The 15,329-nt window shown below is 45.2% G+C and overlaps 1 protein-coding gene across 1 annotated transcript; it reads right to left on the bottom strand.

Annotated features, from left to right (window-relative positions):
• Positions 1–5,660: 5,660 nt before the first annotated feature.
• Positions 5,661–15,027, bottom strand: bri3bp (bri3 binding protein). The gene is made up of 3 exons (XM_073065525.1): positions 14,779–15,027; positions 11,443–11,545; positions 5,661–8,092 (listed from the first exon to the last, which is right to left on the bottom strand). The coding sequence occupies exons 1-3, from the start codon at positions 14,959–14,961 to the stop codon at positions 7,680–7,682; spliced, it is 699 nt and encodes a 232-aa protein (XP_072921626.1). The 5' UTR covers positions 14,962–15,027; the 3' UTR covers positions 5,661–7,679.
• Between the last annotated feature and the right edge of the window lie 302 nt (positions 15,028–15,329).

The following is a 15,329-nucleotide window of genomic DNA, read 5'->3' as shown; positions in this document are numbered from 1 at the left end:
CCGGCACATTTCCCTCCCGACTTCCCCTGTGAACTCTGTTCCACCTGAACTGGGGTTCCCCTCCTTGGGAGGACTTCCTGAACTAGGATCCGTGCAGCGGTGCAGTCCCTTGCTGGGAAAGCCTCTACCCACCGGGTGAAGTGATCCATAATTACTAGACAGCAGCTTTTCCCCCGCCTGCTTTTTGGCAGGGGCCCCGTGCAGTCTGTCTGGATGTTTTCCCAGGGTCCGCTCGACCCTGGCGTCATGCCTTTACCGGGGTTATGTTGGGCACAAACGATACAAAGGCGGCAGAACTTCTCAACAGCCCCGCCCATCCCTGGCCACCACCAGTCCTGCCGGAGGGTTGTGATCCTGCTCTGCCTTCCCCGATGCATCATCCCATGATACAACTTCAGTCGTATCTGTCTAATACATGGTGGGGTCACCGCGAGTCCCTCCTCCCCGAGGGTCCAGCTCCCCTCTGGTCCCTCCTTAGTTCCCTTTTCCCTCTATTTCTCCTCCTCCTCCTCTTCATATAATTTTACTAAACTGGCTTCCGTCGTTTCTTCCCGCGCACTTGCAATTCTAATTGCCACGCTCCTCTGCTGCCTTTCTCGGACTGACGTCTGGCCACTCATTTCCCCTCTGCTCCCTACTCTCTCCTTTCTAGCGAGCTTGTACTTTAACTACTGCCACCTCAGCTGGCAGACGCACTGCTTCCAAATCCTAGTCGTGCCCATGCCATCGGATAATCATGCACCACCCCGAAGGCATATTGCATATATATTTACTCGTCTGCCTATTTACTGCAGCGCCGTTCCTCAACCAGGGACACCAGTTCCGCCACCCGAGGTGAGCAATCCCCAGCCAGTGCTGCTGAAGCTAATTCTTCACCCATTTCCTTCACCGCGGCGCACCCAGTTCGTGATTTCCTGTCTAGGTACCTCCGAGACCCGTCTGCAAAAAAATGTCCTCTGCTTCCCCTTCCAGCGGTGCTTCCTTCACACTGACCAGAAACAAGAGAGAATCTGCTAATCCAAGCAACGCACACACAATGCTGGAGGAACTCAGCCTCCTGCCGAAAGATCTCGGCCCGAAACATTGACTGTACTCTTTTCCATAGATGCTGCCTGGCCTGCTGAGTTCCTCCAGCATTTTGTCTGTGCTCCCTCTACAAACGTTTGTATTTCCATTTGGCGCTCGTGTGCCTCCCCCTCTGTTAGGATGGTGCTCGCGGGATTCGTTGCAGCGTCCCTAACTATCGTTACCGACTTGTCTATGGGGATGAGAACTGCCACCCCAGCTGCCCTTCTGCTGCCGGTGACTGTCCTCAGCCTCCCCGTATTCGGGAGCTTTACAACGGTGTGCAGTACGAGTTGTCCCATCGCACTGCCCACGGGGCGCAGACTGAAGTCCCGCCGCGACGGGAGTCTGTTTCATTGAATAACATGTCCCTGGCTTTGGGCCGCTGTTGCCCTGCGTTGCTGCAGTATAGGTGAAAGGGGCGAGACGTGGCCCCATCCTAGCGCGGGTGCACAGACCAGGGCTTTCTTGATACCTGTAAAGGCCTTTTTCTCATCTGGGCCCAGCCTTACTTCCTCCAGAGGGGGCTTCCCTCCTTTAATCAAGCTTTAATCACTCGTGCCGAGAACCCCGGTGTGAAGTTAGGGCAGTAGTTAGACCACTGCCTTCCTCACTCCCTTTACGGGGCATGAAGCTGATTGCAGAACGCCTGTCATCTGACATGTCCTTCCTCATCCATCTTCAGAAGCGATGGGTAATTATCTACATATTGTACGGTGGTCGACCACTTGACGTTCGATTAAGCTTTCCAAAGTCTGCGCCATGACCTTGTTGGAAGTTGGCTGGGGGGTATCGTGGAATCTCCGAGGGAGTCTGCTTCACGTGTACTGCCGCTCACCCAGGGTGAAGGCAAATCGGTCCCGGGACTCCAAAATCCATCAGCGATATCCAGGACTGAAAAACCATGTTCTGGAGACAGGCCATTCAGTATCGTTGCAAGGCTCGCCACAATGGGATGCAATTTCGGGATGGTCTATATCATCGAATAGGTACACAACGCTGGAAGAACTCAGCAGGTCAGGCAGCGTCCGTGAGAACCGTTTCGGGCCGTTTCTATATCATCCATCAGCTTCTTTACTGGCCATATAGGCGAGTTGGTAGTTGACGCTGTCTCTCCGAGTATCCCCAGGTGTTTTAGCTCCTTCACCATGCCCTGAACAGCTTTAACTGGGTATATCTTTATTCGACCACAATATCGCTTGTGTCTGGCCCACTGCTGAAAAAGTAACCCATGAACACCATCTTAGCTCCAGCCTCCGATGATCGGGGCAGCTGCGACTATGCTAGCCAGGTTGTGTATTATATTGTTTATACGTGCTCGTGCCCCTGCCTTATCCACGTTATTTCTCCCTTTCCTTAATCTACAACGGCCCCTGCTTCTCTTAGAATATCTATTCCAGGGATAGTACCCCCCCCCCATTATTTGGATATGCCTAGAAATTCACCGAAAGCTGCGCTCCGCCGATTTCGAGTATTTGCAATTCGCTTCTTTCTGCTTTCACTGTTTTCCCTCCTACACCTGTAATATAAATAGCTTGTCCGGATGTTGGCAAGGGTAGGACAGTTATCGAATGCCCCGATATATTGCATTGCCGGCCCCCTAACAATGTTGTATACATTCGCGGGTTACCAGCGCTGGCAGTGGGGGCTGCCGCCAGCTATTTTGCTGTCTTCACCAGCACTAAGATGTGATCGGCAGAGAGATTGGACAGACTGGGCGCTGATGGGATGACCGTGACTTTCGCCTCCTTTTAGGATACTGCCTCCAACCATGTCCCGGTAAGCCACAGCTGTAGCATGTCAATTCCTTTACCCTCCCATGTCTATTCCTTGCTACGTGCCCTGGATGCCGGCACACAAAGCAAACCCTGATACTTCACAACAGGGGCACCCGCTATAGCCACTACAATTTCCCTTTCCACTTTCTTTCGCCTACCTCTGTCTCACAAAAAACTATCGGAGTAGGTCGACCCCACCGCTATTCCTAAATCTAAAACTTCCTGGTGGGCTGAGCTCCAGCATTTTCAGGGAGACTGGGTCATCCCTCCCTAGATCCAACGCTGAATGCTCCTCATACACTCTATATTTACATTCTGCATAATCCATGGCTGTCTCATTCGCTCTTTGAATCAGTGCCATTATCACTCCCCAGTTACTCTCACCTCCCCCACAGTCGCTGTCTCACTGTGGCCCCTTTAAAAGAGCGATATCCTTCTTCATTGCTGGCATTCCCAGTAGCTGCCCATGTACCATCCTGCAGCCCCTGGTGTCCCACGTATTCCTTGGGCATGTTGCTTTTACCAACACGTGTATATCTTTGAAGTTCAACCATTTCCTTGAGCTTGCACCAGACTTCCGAATTCCCACCTACAACTTTAAGTGAGGACAACTCTGACAGAAGGCATTCTTTCTCCCAGGGGGTGACGGGGTTATGAATGTTCATGATCAGGGTCAAGAGCTGGCTCGGATTATCAGGGTTTTCAACCTGGCATTGCCTGATCTCAATAGGTGCCATCCTGGCAGATATATCTGGGTAAAATCTCTCGCTAAAATATCTCCACACTAAGCAAAATAAAAATGATGGGTAGCAGTTAAACAACACATGCTAAAACTGCAGAAAATGTACTCTGCAATCCACCACTTTTGAGCATCTAGCTCATGATGCCTGCTGCATTCTTTTGCATCAAACTCGCAAAACGCGTACACTAAAATGCAGCTCCTCAAACGAGCATACACACCCCCACTCTGGCGTCCCAAAACTCGGTAGCCACCCTCCTCAACCGGTGGCTCCATCTCACCAAATTAACACACAAAGTTTCGTCTCTTACGCAAACACACACAAACACGACTTCTGTACCTACCAATTCAACCCTCCGTGTTCCCCTGTACCGCCAACCCAAACAGACCCAAATGTGAGTGCTAATTTAAAAAAATTTCACCCACTTAGACTGCTGAGATCACTGGCCACATGATGGGTCGCAGAAAGGTATCCCACTGCTGACACCAAATGTCACGTGAATGAAGTCGCCGCAAAAAAAGCACTGGTAGAAACAGTTTCTTTATTCGACAAAACAAGGTATAGCAGGCATCATACGTAGACGCTTTCAGTCGAAAGGTCTGCTGGCCCAACGTGGGGCTTGATATTTTATGTGCTAAGCATCAAAATAATTCCATATTTACAATGCTTTCTTTGAAACTACACACAAACTTCACACCTCCCAATTCTAACGTGCACCACAGACATCCAAATGAATTTTAATCTGCATAGTCTGGTCTGAGGCTACGTCCACACTAGACCGGATAATTTTGAAAACGCCGATTTCGCCTAAAAGTGATAGGGGTCCACACCAAGCGTTTCCGAAAATACCTCCATCCACATTAAAACGGGTATTTGGGCGAATCTCCTCCTCCTGCGCATGCTCAGGACACATCTACAGAAAACAAGCGACATGTTTGGTGTCGAATCTCACTGTGAAAGTACACGTTTGTGCAGTTACAAACTAGGAAAACTTAAAAGGAAATTGCCATAACGATAGACAGCTGTTGGCTCTCGCGCAGGAGGACTTAAAACTGGAAAAAAAAACACATATACTGCAGCGTATGGAGGCAACCAACAGGGAGTTCACGGACAGAATAAACTGGCTGACAACAAACATTGAAAAACTGACTAACTCTGTTGCATTAATAAAGCACCTTGTTAAACGTATAAAACATGTCTGCATCAGTGCTATCTCGTATTTCCATACAATGTTATATATCTATTGTCAGAGAAGTACTTGCATAAATAGGTAAACTACCTTCATACAAGCAAAGACAAGGGAGTATACTTATTTATTCAGTAAGTCATGTCATAGTAGTTGGCGAGTACATTTCTAACTCTTCTGGCTTCAGTCTCGTTGCTGTCTGTTCTGAAATTGTTAGGTTGTGTGGGGGTTGCGTTCAAAAAAACAATGAAATGCCGCGTTGCCGCCACCATCTGTTCCGGCATGTCATGACAGCGTTTCTGGAACTCTCCCGTTACCCCGTCCACATTACTCTGCCCAATCGGCGCTTTCAAATTTACGCACTCTGGAGGGCATTTTAGAAAAGCTCTGTTTTCGGGGGAGGAAAATGCTATTTCAGTGTGGACAGAGGATCAAAATGAAGAGAAAAAGCTTCGGTTACGGATTTATCCGGTCAAGTGTGGACGTAGCCAGAGATTCACGGCTTTTAGGAACCCATTATTCGGAGCTGCACTGCAAATTAAATCCACAATACATATTCAGATGTGAAGACTGGTAGCCAAAGTCAATTGCTAAATGTAAATATGCTAAACCCAAAAAATGTTGTAACAGGCAGTGTTTTACATCCATCCACAGAAATGTCTAACCAATAATAATGCATTGGTTAGATATTAAAACATTTGCATGGATCTCTGAAAACCATTCAATAAGATCATAGGTATTCCCATAATCTTCTGATCCAATAGCTTGACGATATTTGCAAAACTAATTTTGAATGTTTGTATTTAGTTCAAGGAACCTTACTGACTCACTGCCAGTGAAGCTTTAAATCTAACAACGTGCAATTTTAAAGAAACATAATTGAAAATGTACTAATTCTTTTGCTTTTATTAACGTACAGTAGCATTGCTTAACAGATTCCATATATAGGTAAAAATGACACTGACAGAATCCAAATACTTAACTGTAACGTATAATTATACAGTGCAATTCACAAAATGCATGACTCTTGTTTGAATCTGGACAATTAAAGGCTTTGACTGAAAAAAATCTAAGTACATTACTATGATTTTTGTAAGAAGGCATAAAACACATTATTTGACTTGCTGAAAATATCATGTGGCTCAATGAAAAATTAGTACAGTCAAATAATGAACTAGCAATGAAATTCTCACATGAAAATCGCCAAAAATTAACAAAGTCCACTTTGTATAATATTAAAGTTAGGTTTTGAAATTATTTCAATACACCGAGTTTTAAATCTGGCTACAATGCTAGCTCAAATAAGATTATCATGATTTATTCAATCACTTCAAATATACGTTTTAAAATATTAATGATTTTCCTACAATTCAGAATCCACAATAACTTCAATTAATGTTCAATGGCTACAAAAAAATAGCATTTTTCTAGTGTGAAGTGCTTGGTTCTAAACTCCAGAGCATACAGCATTTGAGAACATCCTCTAGAACAGGGGTTCCCAATCTTCATTATGACATGGTCCAATAACATTAAGCAAGGGGGCCATGGATCCCAGGTTGGGAACCCTGCTCTAGAACCAATATAAATCACTATTTGTTGGTGGAATTAACTCCACTTAGTATAAATTTCATAGATCTTCATAACTTAAATTCCCATCCTCCTCATGTTTTTCTTACCTGATCAGTCATAACAAAGAACAGGGAGACTCCAGCACAAAGTCTGATTCATTTCCTCGATAGTCACATTTGACTGCAACCATTTACAACTCTACTCGTCTATCCTGTGGAATTGATGATCTCTAAGAGGAATCATACAAATTTGTGTGGTCAGCCCTAAATATGAGGCTATCTATTTTAAATAAAGTTCTATTGAAGACTGGAAGTGGGATGGTAAACAGTAAACTTTACATCTTTTTTAATATATCATAATTAGGCTATACATAAATAATCTGTCAATGAATCACTCATCACGATTATAAACATGCCATATTAATAGATCTATGATCTTCGAATAATTGGCAATAAATGATTGCAAATATACACATTTCTATACCATACTTCTATTCACATGCAATGTACCCACAAAACCAAAGGAAAATTTCAAATGCACAGTAGGAAGAAATCTGGACTGTTTCTTTTCATCACAGCACATTGCATATAGAACACCAACTTAAGTTCACTTACATAATTAAGGATCTAACAACATAGCTACACTGAAATGGACAGGAAGGGGGAAACTAGAAGGAAAAATTGTACAAAATGTCTTTGAGTTTGTCCTTGGTTTTAATTGCAAACTGTGCAAGTGCTAAAAATCATCCAGTTTATCTATGAATGCACAAAGAGCACAGAAACGATGGTGCACAATTATTAAGCACACACTCCTCTCTTCCCCCACAAAAGTTGAATAGGTTGAAAAGAATATTAGACCAAATTATGCTGGCCATTGAAACTTAAAAGAATACTTCCATATTAATGGGTCTCTGAAAATCTGGTGATCAGTCACTGGTGCAAACTGGAAGATAAAGCCCTCTGCATATTGCCCAGTAAGCAAGGGTATGCAGGGACCATGGATGGCGATTCCAAACAAACTGGTCCAGCATATTTCACCATTGCCTTTACTTTTATAGCAATGAAAACAAACCATATGTATTTAAGACATTTAAAGAAAATATTAAGATACAACAATTTACCACTTGTTATTAGTAATAATATACTCAATGAGTATAAAAATTAAAAAAAGGTTGAATGATAAAAAAGGAAATTTAGGAATATAATTACTGGTCACTAATTCACTGACACTTCACAACTAATCCTGATTGTTACGAACATGGGTTGACCAAATCACACCTGTTGACAATGGTTCATTATATATTAAACAGTGCTGGTGATAAGCAATGGTGTTTTTCCAGCACTAAGCAGCATTTTGGTCGAGTTTTTCCAAGACTCTATTAAGACGAATGTTCATGAGCCTGATTTGACCATCAAGGTGTTCAAGTTTATCTTGTACATGATTACCACTTCTCCTCCAATAAAAGCCAACTGGACCAGTTATAACATATGTCAAAACTAGAATGCAAAGGGGGAGTACGGCACCTTCAGGATCACCTTCATTCTTCTGCAGAATATACAAACAAGCAAGGGCAAAAAAGATGATTCGGGCAATCCAGAAAAAATAGCCAAATACTGTGCGTAACATATAAAACAGAAGTCCCAGACACATTGATATAAACCAGTAAGCTAAAAGCACAGCAACAGATATCAGGAGGACTTGAGATGGGTGGTGAACTGCTGTCGCTGGATTCAGATACTGGTGCAGGTTGGATGCTGCAAGAATAAAAAAAAACAATTTTACTTACCATAATAAACAAAGCAATTCAATTAGCTATTCACTCTATGAAAATCATTCAACCATTCCTTTTGTGGGAATGCAAAAACTAAACTGCATCAAGTTACGGGAGAGGATCGCAGAGCTGAAAAAATTGACAGCTTTGCTTTTCACTAACCTGCTGAGTTCTCCCCCCAGCATTCTCAGTTTTTATTGTAAATTACACAGCTGATTCAAACTGTACATGAACTATTTGGTGCAGAACAAAATGGGAACAAATAGAATAATTGGCTTTGACTAAAATATTTAACTTTATTCAGTCTTAAGTGCACTTACTTGATCTTTAAAGCCAGTGTTTTAACTTAAACCAAAGTAAACTTGTGTACTTATGATTGTACAGTAAAATAATCTTAGGACTTTGGTGAAGCTAGGTGAGCAGATATCGCAGACTACTACAAGATAGTACACTTTTAAGTCACTTTTTTCTATATTTAATTAGAGATTAATAATTTTTTAAGTGAACAAGCTAAGGTTAAAGAAAGCAGGAAACTGATCTAGAATGAGCTAAAAATACAGGAGCCTCAGGATTCTCACCACCAGGTTCAGGAACAGCTATTACCCCTCAAACATCAGACTCTTGAACCAGAGGGGATAACTTCACCCAATTTCACTCACCCTGTTACTGAAAGGTTCCCACAACCTATGCACTCACTTTGAAGGGTTCTTCATCTCGAACTCGATATCTATTGCTTATTTATCTATTATCATTATTTGTTTAGTGTTTACACAGTTTGTTGTCTTTTCCTGTTGGGTGCAGTCTTTCAATAATCCTACTATGGTTCTTGGATTTACTAAGTATGCCCTCAAGAAAATGAATCTAAGCGTACTATACGGTGACTAACCTCACCATCAAACCTGCAGATAATGGGGTTACTGCAGTAGTCTGGTGGACTGATCTCTACCCAGCTGAAGCCAGGAAACAACACTCAAGACACCTGCACTTAATTAACCCTCAAACAGGACCCCACTAAGGGGCACCTGGCCATTGTCTCCCACACCATCAGCCACCTTATCAACTCTGGGGATCTCCTATCCACTGCCACCAACCTCATAGTTCCCTTACCCTGCAGCTCCCTTTTCTACCTCCTATCCAAGATCCATAAACCTGCCTGTCCAGGTAGACCCATTGTTTGTTTGTTCCTGCCCCACCGAACTTGTATCTGTATACCTCGACTCTGTTATACCGCCCCGGTTCAGTCCCTTCCTACAAGCATCCATGACGCTTCACATGCTGTCAATCTTTTCAATGACTTCAAGTTCCCTGACCCCAGTCATATCATTTTCACTCTGGATGCCCAGTCCCCATAACCTCTATCCCCTATTAGGAGGGCCTTAAAGCTCTCTGCTTCTTTCTGGACAACAGACCCAACCAATCCCAATTCCCTTCCACCACCACTCTCCTCCATCTGACGGAACTGGTCCTCACTCTCAGTAATTTCTCCTTCAGCTCCTCCCACTTCCTCAAGACCAACGGTGTTGCCACGGGTACTTGTGTGGGTCCCAGCTATCCCTGCCTTTTTGTCGGCTACGTGAGACAGTCCATGTTCGAAACCTACACCAGTATCACTCCCCCAACTCTTCCAATACTACATCAACGACCAGCATTGGTGCTGCTTCCTGCACCCATGCTGAATTCATCGACTTCAACCTTACCTCCAACTTCCAACCTGCCCTCAAATTTACTTGGTCCATTTCCGACACCTCCTCTCTCCCCTTTCTCAATCTCTCCGACTCTTATCTCTGTAGACAGTCTATCTAATGATAACTTTTATGAACCCACTGATTCTCACAGCTCCCTGGACTATATCCCTTTCCAACTGGTCACTTGCAAAAATGTGATCCACATTCTAAGTTCCTCCACCTGCACCGCATCTGCTCTCAGGACAAGGCTTTTCATTCCAAAACTAATGGGATGACCTCCCCCTTGGGATTCCACCACCAAGCACATCATTCCCTCCCCCGCCCCCACTTTCTGCAGGGATCTCATCCATTCATCCTTCCCCAGTGACCTCCCTCCTGGTGCTTATCCTTGCAGGCAGAACAAGCATTACACCTGCTCCTTCATCTCTTCCTCACGACCAGTCAGCGCCCCAAACAGTCCTTCCGGGTGAGGCGACACTTCACCCATGAGCCTGTTGGGGTCATCTGCCATATCCGATGCTCCCGGTGTGGCCTCCTGTATCTCGGTAAGACCTGACATAGATTGGAAGACCGCTTCGCCGAACACCTACGTAACATATGCCAGAAGAAAGCAGGATTTCCCTGCAGACACCGATCTTAATTCTACTTCCCAATCCCATTCTGACATGTCAGTCTAAGGGCTCCTCTACTGCCTCTATGAGGCCACACTCAGGTTGGAGGAGCAATATCTTAGATTCCATCTGGGTAGCCTCAACCTGATGGCATGAACATCGATTTCTCAAACATCTGCTAACTGCTCCCCCTCACCATTCCCCTATCCCTGCTTCCCTCTCACTTTTTCTCCTTACCTGCCCATCACCTCCATCTGGTGCTCCTCCGTCTTCCCTCTCTTCCATGGTCTTCTACCCTCTATTAGATTCCCCCCTTCCAGCCTCTTACCTCTTTCACCAATCAACTTTCCAGCTCTTTACTTCATTTCTCCCCCACCACCTGGTTTCACCTATCACTTGCCACTGTGTATGACTACTTCCCTCCCCCCCCACCTTCTTACTCTCACTTCTCCCCTTCCTTTCCAGTCCTGAAGAAGGATCTCAGCCCAAAATATTGTCTGTCTACTCTTTTCCACTATGCTGCCTGGCCTGCATTTGTGCACGTTGATTTGGATATCCAGCATCTGCAGATCTTCTCCTGTTTGTGACACATATTTACTTTCATAATAAATTTATTTTGAACTCTGAAATGATTTGGGGAAACTGAGTTTCTGCCTACGTTCCTCACTCTGACTGCACACCTTGCTTGCGGTCCAGACCTCGATTCTGGGAAAAATTCTCACCTATGCTACAGACTATGAATGAGTGACATGTGGAACTACGATTTCCAAACAAATCGATATTGGATAATTAAATGTCAAACTTTAGGTCAACGACCGGTATGTATTCTGTATCAAATGCAACATCAAAATGGAAATTATCCTGCATTAGACACAAGGCAGATATTTGCCTTCATCTTCTTATGTAATGGAAGTTCACAGCCTTTGGTGCATGCAAAATTCTATCAAGCAGTAATTTGATAACAAAGCAGGCATAAAGACTCAAGTTCTTTCATTTCAATGTCTCTTGCATCCCAATGTGAACAAGCAACTTTTTACCATCAATTCCAAGAATTTCCAGGAGGTCCGCCCATATTTTCCACACGGTTTCCACCAACACATCCATACCAAAGACAAACTGTTCAGTTGCTCTGGAGAAAAACTGGAAGAACATTTTGTTCATTAGACCATGAATTCTAATTCAATCTGTCCAAAAATAAAGTGGAGTACAGTTGACATACAGTATGAAACCCGTAATGTGCTTCTCTTTACCCCTCCATCCCAAAGCCCAGGGTGGCTGGATAAAAACACTTCAGGCAATACCAAGATGTTTTTAAAAATCAAATATCAATGCAAAAATCATTCCATTTTAACATTACACTAAGAGCAGCTCAGTGTTTATCTGAAATAAAGTAATTATAACTGAAGGTTACATGAACTTTGTAAATGAAAGCTACAATTAGCATTAAAAAGATCCCGTACAACAGCAATACACACAATTGACCACTGGGTGCTGCTATTTACCAACGGCAAAACAAGCCTGTTGCCTTTGTGGGGATACAGCAAGTCATGACTGCAAATTATTTGTTACAAATTATTATGATCAGAATACAGATGACACTGAACTTCATTTGTTTCCAAAAAAATAACATTAAACTTTCATCTCAGCAACTCAAAGCTGCAATACAAGCCTGAGCAGTATCACTTTGTATAAATGTCACCATTTGTTCTTCCTCCTGAAACCACTCTGCCCGCCCCTCCCCTGTGATCATCACTTCCATCCTTCAAGCCCAAACCCCATCCTCAAACCCACCACCTCCTTCCGCATCCCCTTTCCAAGCCCTCTACAATGACCCTCCCCTCCACTCACTATCCTCTCCTTGCCACGCCCTCCCCAATCTAAACTGCCTTTACCCCACCCATTCAGCTCCCCCAAACACCTCTATTCTTCCCCTCCATCCACGCCCCATAAACTCCATCCAAGCACTTTGTCCTCCCTCCTCCTCGATCTTCCTTCCGATTCTACCTCCCCGTAGCGGTCAAACCAAAACAATTGCTGCCGCCTGCAACCCCCACAGATGTTATACTTGCAAGGCGCGCCTTCACTCCAGTAACGATTGCTCTAAATGTCGACGATACGTGTCCAATCCTTTATTAGCAATTAGCAAATGTACAATCTTGAAGCAATGAAACCTAAGCGTGGCTAAGTATAACTGAGCAGTCACTAAAAGCTAAATCATCTGCCGGCCCCCAGATACTACAAACTGTGAAAAACAAAACCTAAATACATAACTTATTCCCTTCGCTTTTACCACACCCCCCCCCACTCATGTGACTAATTACCAGAATAAACATAATTACTCTCAACACGGTCAGAGGACTGATGCATGGCTCCTACATTCCCTTTCTTCACACAGCCATGCGCTGTTCCCTCATCATCCTTGCCTCCTTCCTCTCCATTAGACCACAAGACCAAAATACATAGGAACAGAATTAGGCCATTCAATCCATCGAGTCTGCTCTGCCATTCCATCATGCTGATTTATTAACCCTCTCAGCCCCATTTTGACACCTTGACAAATCAAGTATCCTATCAACGCCAGCATTAAATATACCTAATGTCTTGGCCTCCACAAATTCACCAGTCTCTGATAAAATATGTTCATCCTCATTTCTGTCCTAAATGGATGTCCTATTCTGAGGCTGTGCCCTCTAGATCAAAACTCTCCCACTATTGGAAACACCCTCTCCACTTACACTCAGTCAAGGCTTTTCAATATTCCATGGGTTTCAATGAGATCTCCCACTCCCCCCACACCCAGTTCTTTAATACGCTAGCGAGTGCAGGCCCAAAGCCCTCAAATGCGCCTCATACATTAACCCTTTCATGCCCAACTCTCCATCCTCTATTCTACCAGGCAACTTTCTCTTTATATCTACAGCTGTGTGAACCAACCATTGCACTGAGCAGGAAATTTTTACATGGTCTAAAGACTGTGCAGCACTTAAAAATTTTTTTTTGTAACATGCACATCAAACAAACACAAGTAAACAACGTCAGGTAGTCAAAACAGCTGGCAGGCAGAATGGCAAAAATAAAAAGTTTTGACTAGATGGCGTTGGCAATCAGCAGACCGGCGGTTTAGTAATAATAAGCTACTTACTTCCGTTCTGTGTTGTTACAATTTGGATATTTTCACAATTATATTAGCGTAATTTCAAAATTATATTTACATAATATAAGAGAAAATTCCAGATGCACAGCAACAACAGCTATGGGTGTGGGAACATTTCAGTTACTGTGTGGCTGTGCACCCATGCAGCTTAGAGGAAACAGTGCTACTAGATCCTCATTTCCCTATCCCACCCTCATCTGCACTTCCACACCTCCTCTCTCGCTCCCTCTGATCCTCGCTCACTCACTCACTCTTCCTTCTCACCTCCCACTCTCATTGCCAACAGCTCCCTTTTCTGCCTACTTTCTCAAGCTCATTCCCTTCTCCCACCCTCATGCTCACGTCCTCTGTCCGCTTCCCCGATCCTCCCCCTCCCTTCCTCGTCCCCACTGCCCCTCTACTTATTACCTCATCCCTTGACTTCCCCCCCATCACAACCCTCCCTCATCTCATCTCCTGCCCTCTAACTCAACTTCTTCCCGTCTCAACCCCTGCCACTACCCCCTTCCCCTGCTCCCACACCCTCATCCTCCTCTCGCTACAGCCACTCCAGACCCCTCATCCTATTTCTGCTCTTCCCTACCTTCTCTTGCATCCCCTCCTTCTTCTCCCCTCACTCACCTTCCCCTCATCCTACTCATTCTTCCCATTCCCTCACTCAACCCCCACTCCTCTGACTATACCCTTTTACCCCTCACCTATCCTATCCTCAACTTTCCCTTCTTACCCCACTCCTACACCCCTTTACCCATCATCCCATTCGTACCCCTTTGCTTCTTGCCTCATCCTAACCTCTCCTTCTGCTCAACCCATTCCCCTCTAGCCCCACTCCCACCCCTCCTCCCACTCTTGACCCTCCTCCCACCCCTCCTCCCACTTTTGCCCCTACTCCCACCCCTCCTCCCATTCTTGCCCCTACTCCCACTCCCACCCCTCCACCCACTCGCCCTACTCCAACCCCTCCACCCATTCGCCCTACTCCAACCCCTCCACCCCAACCCTTCCACCCACTCGCGCCACTCCAACCCTTCCACCCACTCACCCCACTTCAACCCTTCCATCCACTCTTGCCCTTCCTGCCTTATTCTAACCCCCTCCATGCCGTCTTGACCCATCCTACCCCTACATACCCCGCTAGCTCCATTCACACTCCCTCTTCCCTACTCCACCTCCTCGTTCCCTCTCCTCTCTTCCTGCCCCACCTCCTGCGCAACCTTACCTTGTAGACCGCCTCCACCACCTGCTCCCCGAAAACGGCCACCAGATTCCGGTAAATGCCATTTGCGACCTGTCTGAAAAAGTTGTTGGACTTCTCGTGCGTGGTGGCCCGCCGTGCCTTGGCCGAGTCCACGGACACGAGGGCTGCGAGAAGCAGCGCGGCCAGGAGCACGGCTCTCGCCATCACCAGCCCGGGGAAGCCGAGGTGCGCCCGCCAAAGGCGTCCGGCCGCCTCACAACTGCCCCGGTCTTCCTGTGCAACCACCAAACACTTCCCACTCCCAACACAGGCGAATAGGTGGGGTCATTTCTGAATTGTTGCTTGACTTTGCTAATTGATGCAGGGAAATTTACAAATTTATTTCCCACAATGCCATTATTTGCAATTTGATTTGTTGGGAGCAGTAGTCGATCTTCAAGCTGCTCCTGCTCAGTGACTTCAAGCCTTCCATTCTTATCTCCGAAATCTCACAACTGAATTGGAAGGCTCTCACCCTCGAACCAGCGAAGAAGCAATCACCTTAAAAGCCTTCGACAGGGTTAGATTTTTGT

Source organism: Hemitrygon akajei, chromosome 14, assembly GCF_048418815.1.
Source record: "Hemitrygon akajei chromosome 14, sHemAka1.3, whole genome shotgun sequence".
Classification (NCBI taxonomy): domain Eukaryota; kingdom Metazoa; phylum Chordata; class Chondrichthyes; order Myliobatiformes; family Dasyatidae; genus Hemitrygon; species Hemitrygon akajei.
Note: the sequence above shows the minus strand (reverse complement) of the source record. Positions and strands in the feature narration are given on the sequence as shown.

Bases quoted from the DNA above. Each gene is read 5' to 3' on its own strand.
- bri3bp (XM_073065525.1), bottom strand. From the start codon at position 14,961: ATGGCGAGAGCCGTGCTCCTGGCCGCGCTGCTTCTCGCAGCCCTCGTG. The intron at 11,546-14,778 runs GTAAGGTTGCGC...ATGTTCTTCCAG, and splicing joins TGGTGGAGGCGGTCTACAAG to TTTTTCTCCAGAGCAACTGA. The intron at 8,093-11,442 runs GTAAAAAGTTGC...TTATTCTTGCAG, and splicing joins GGAAATTCTTGGAATTGATG to CATCCAACCTGCACCAGTAT.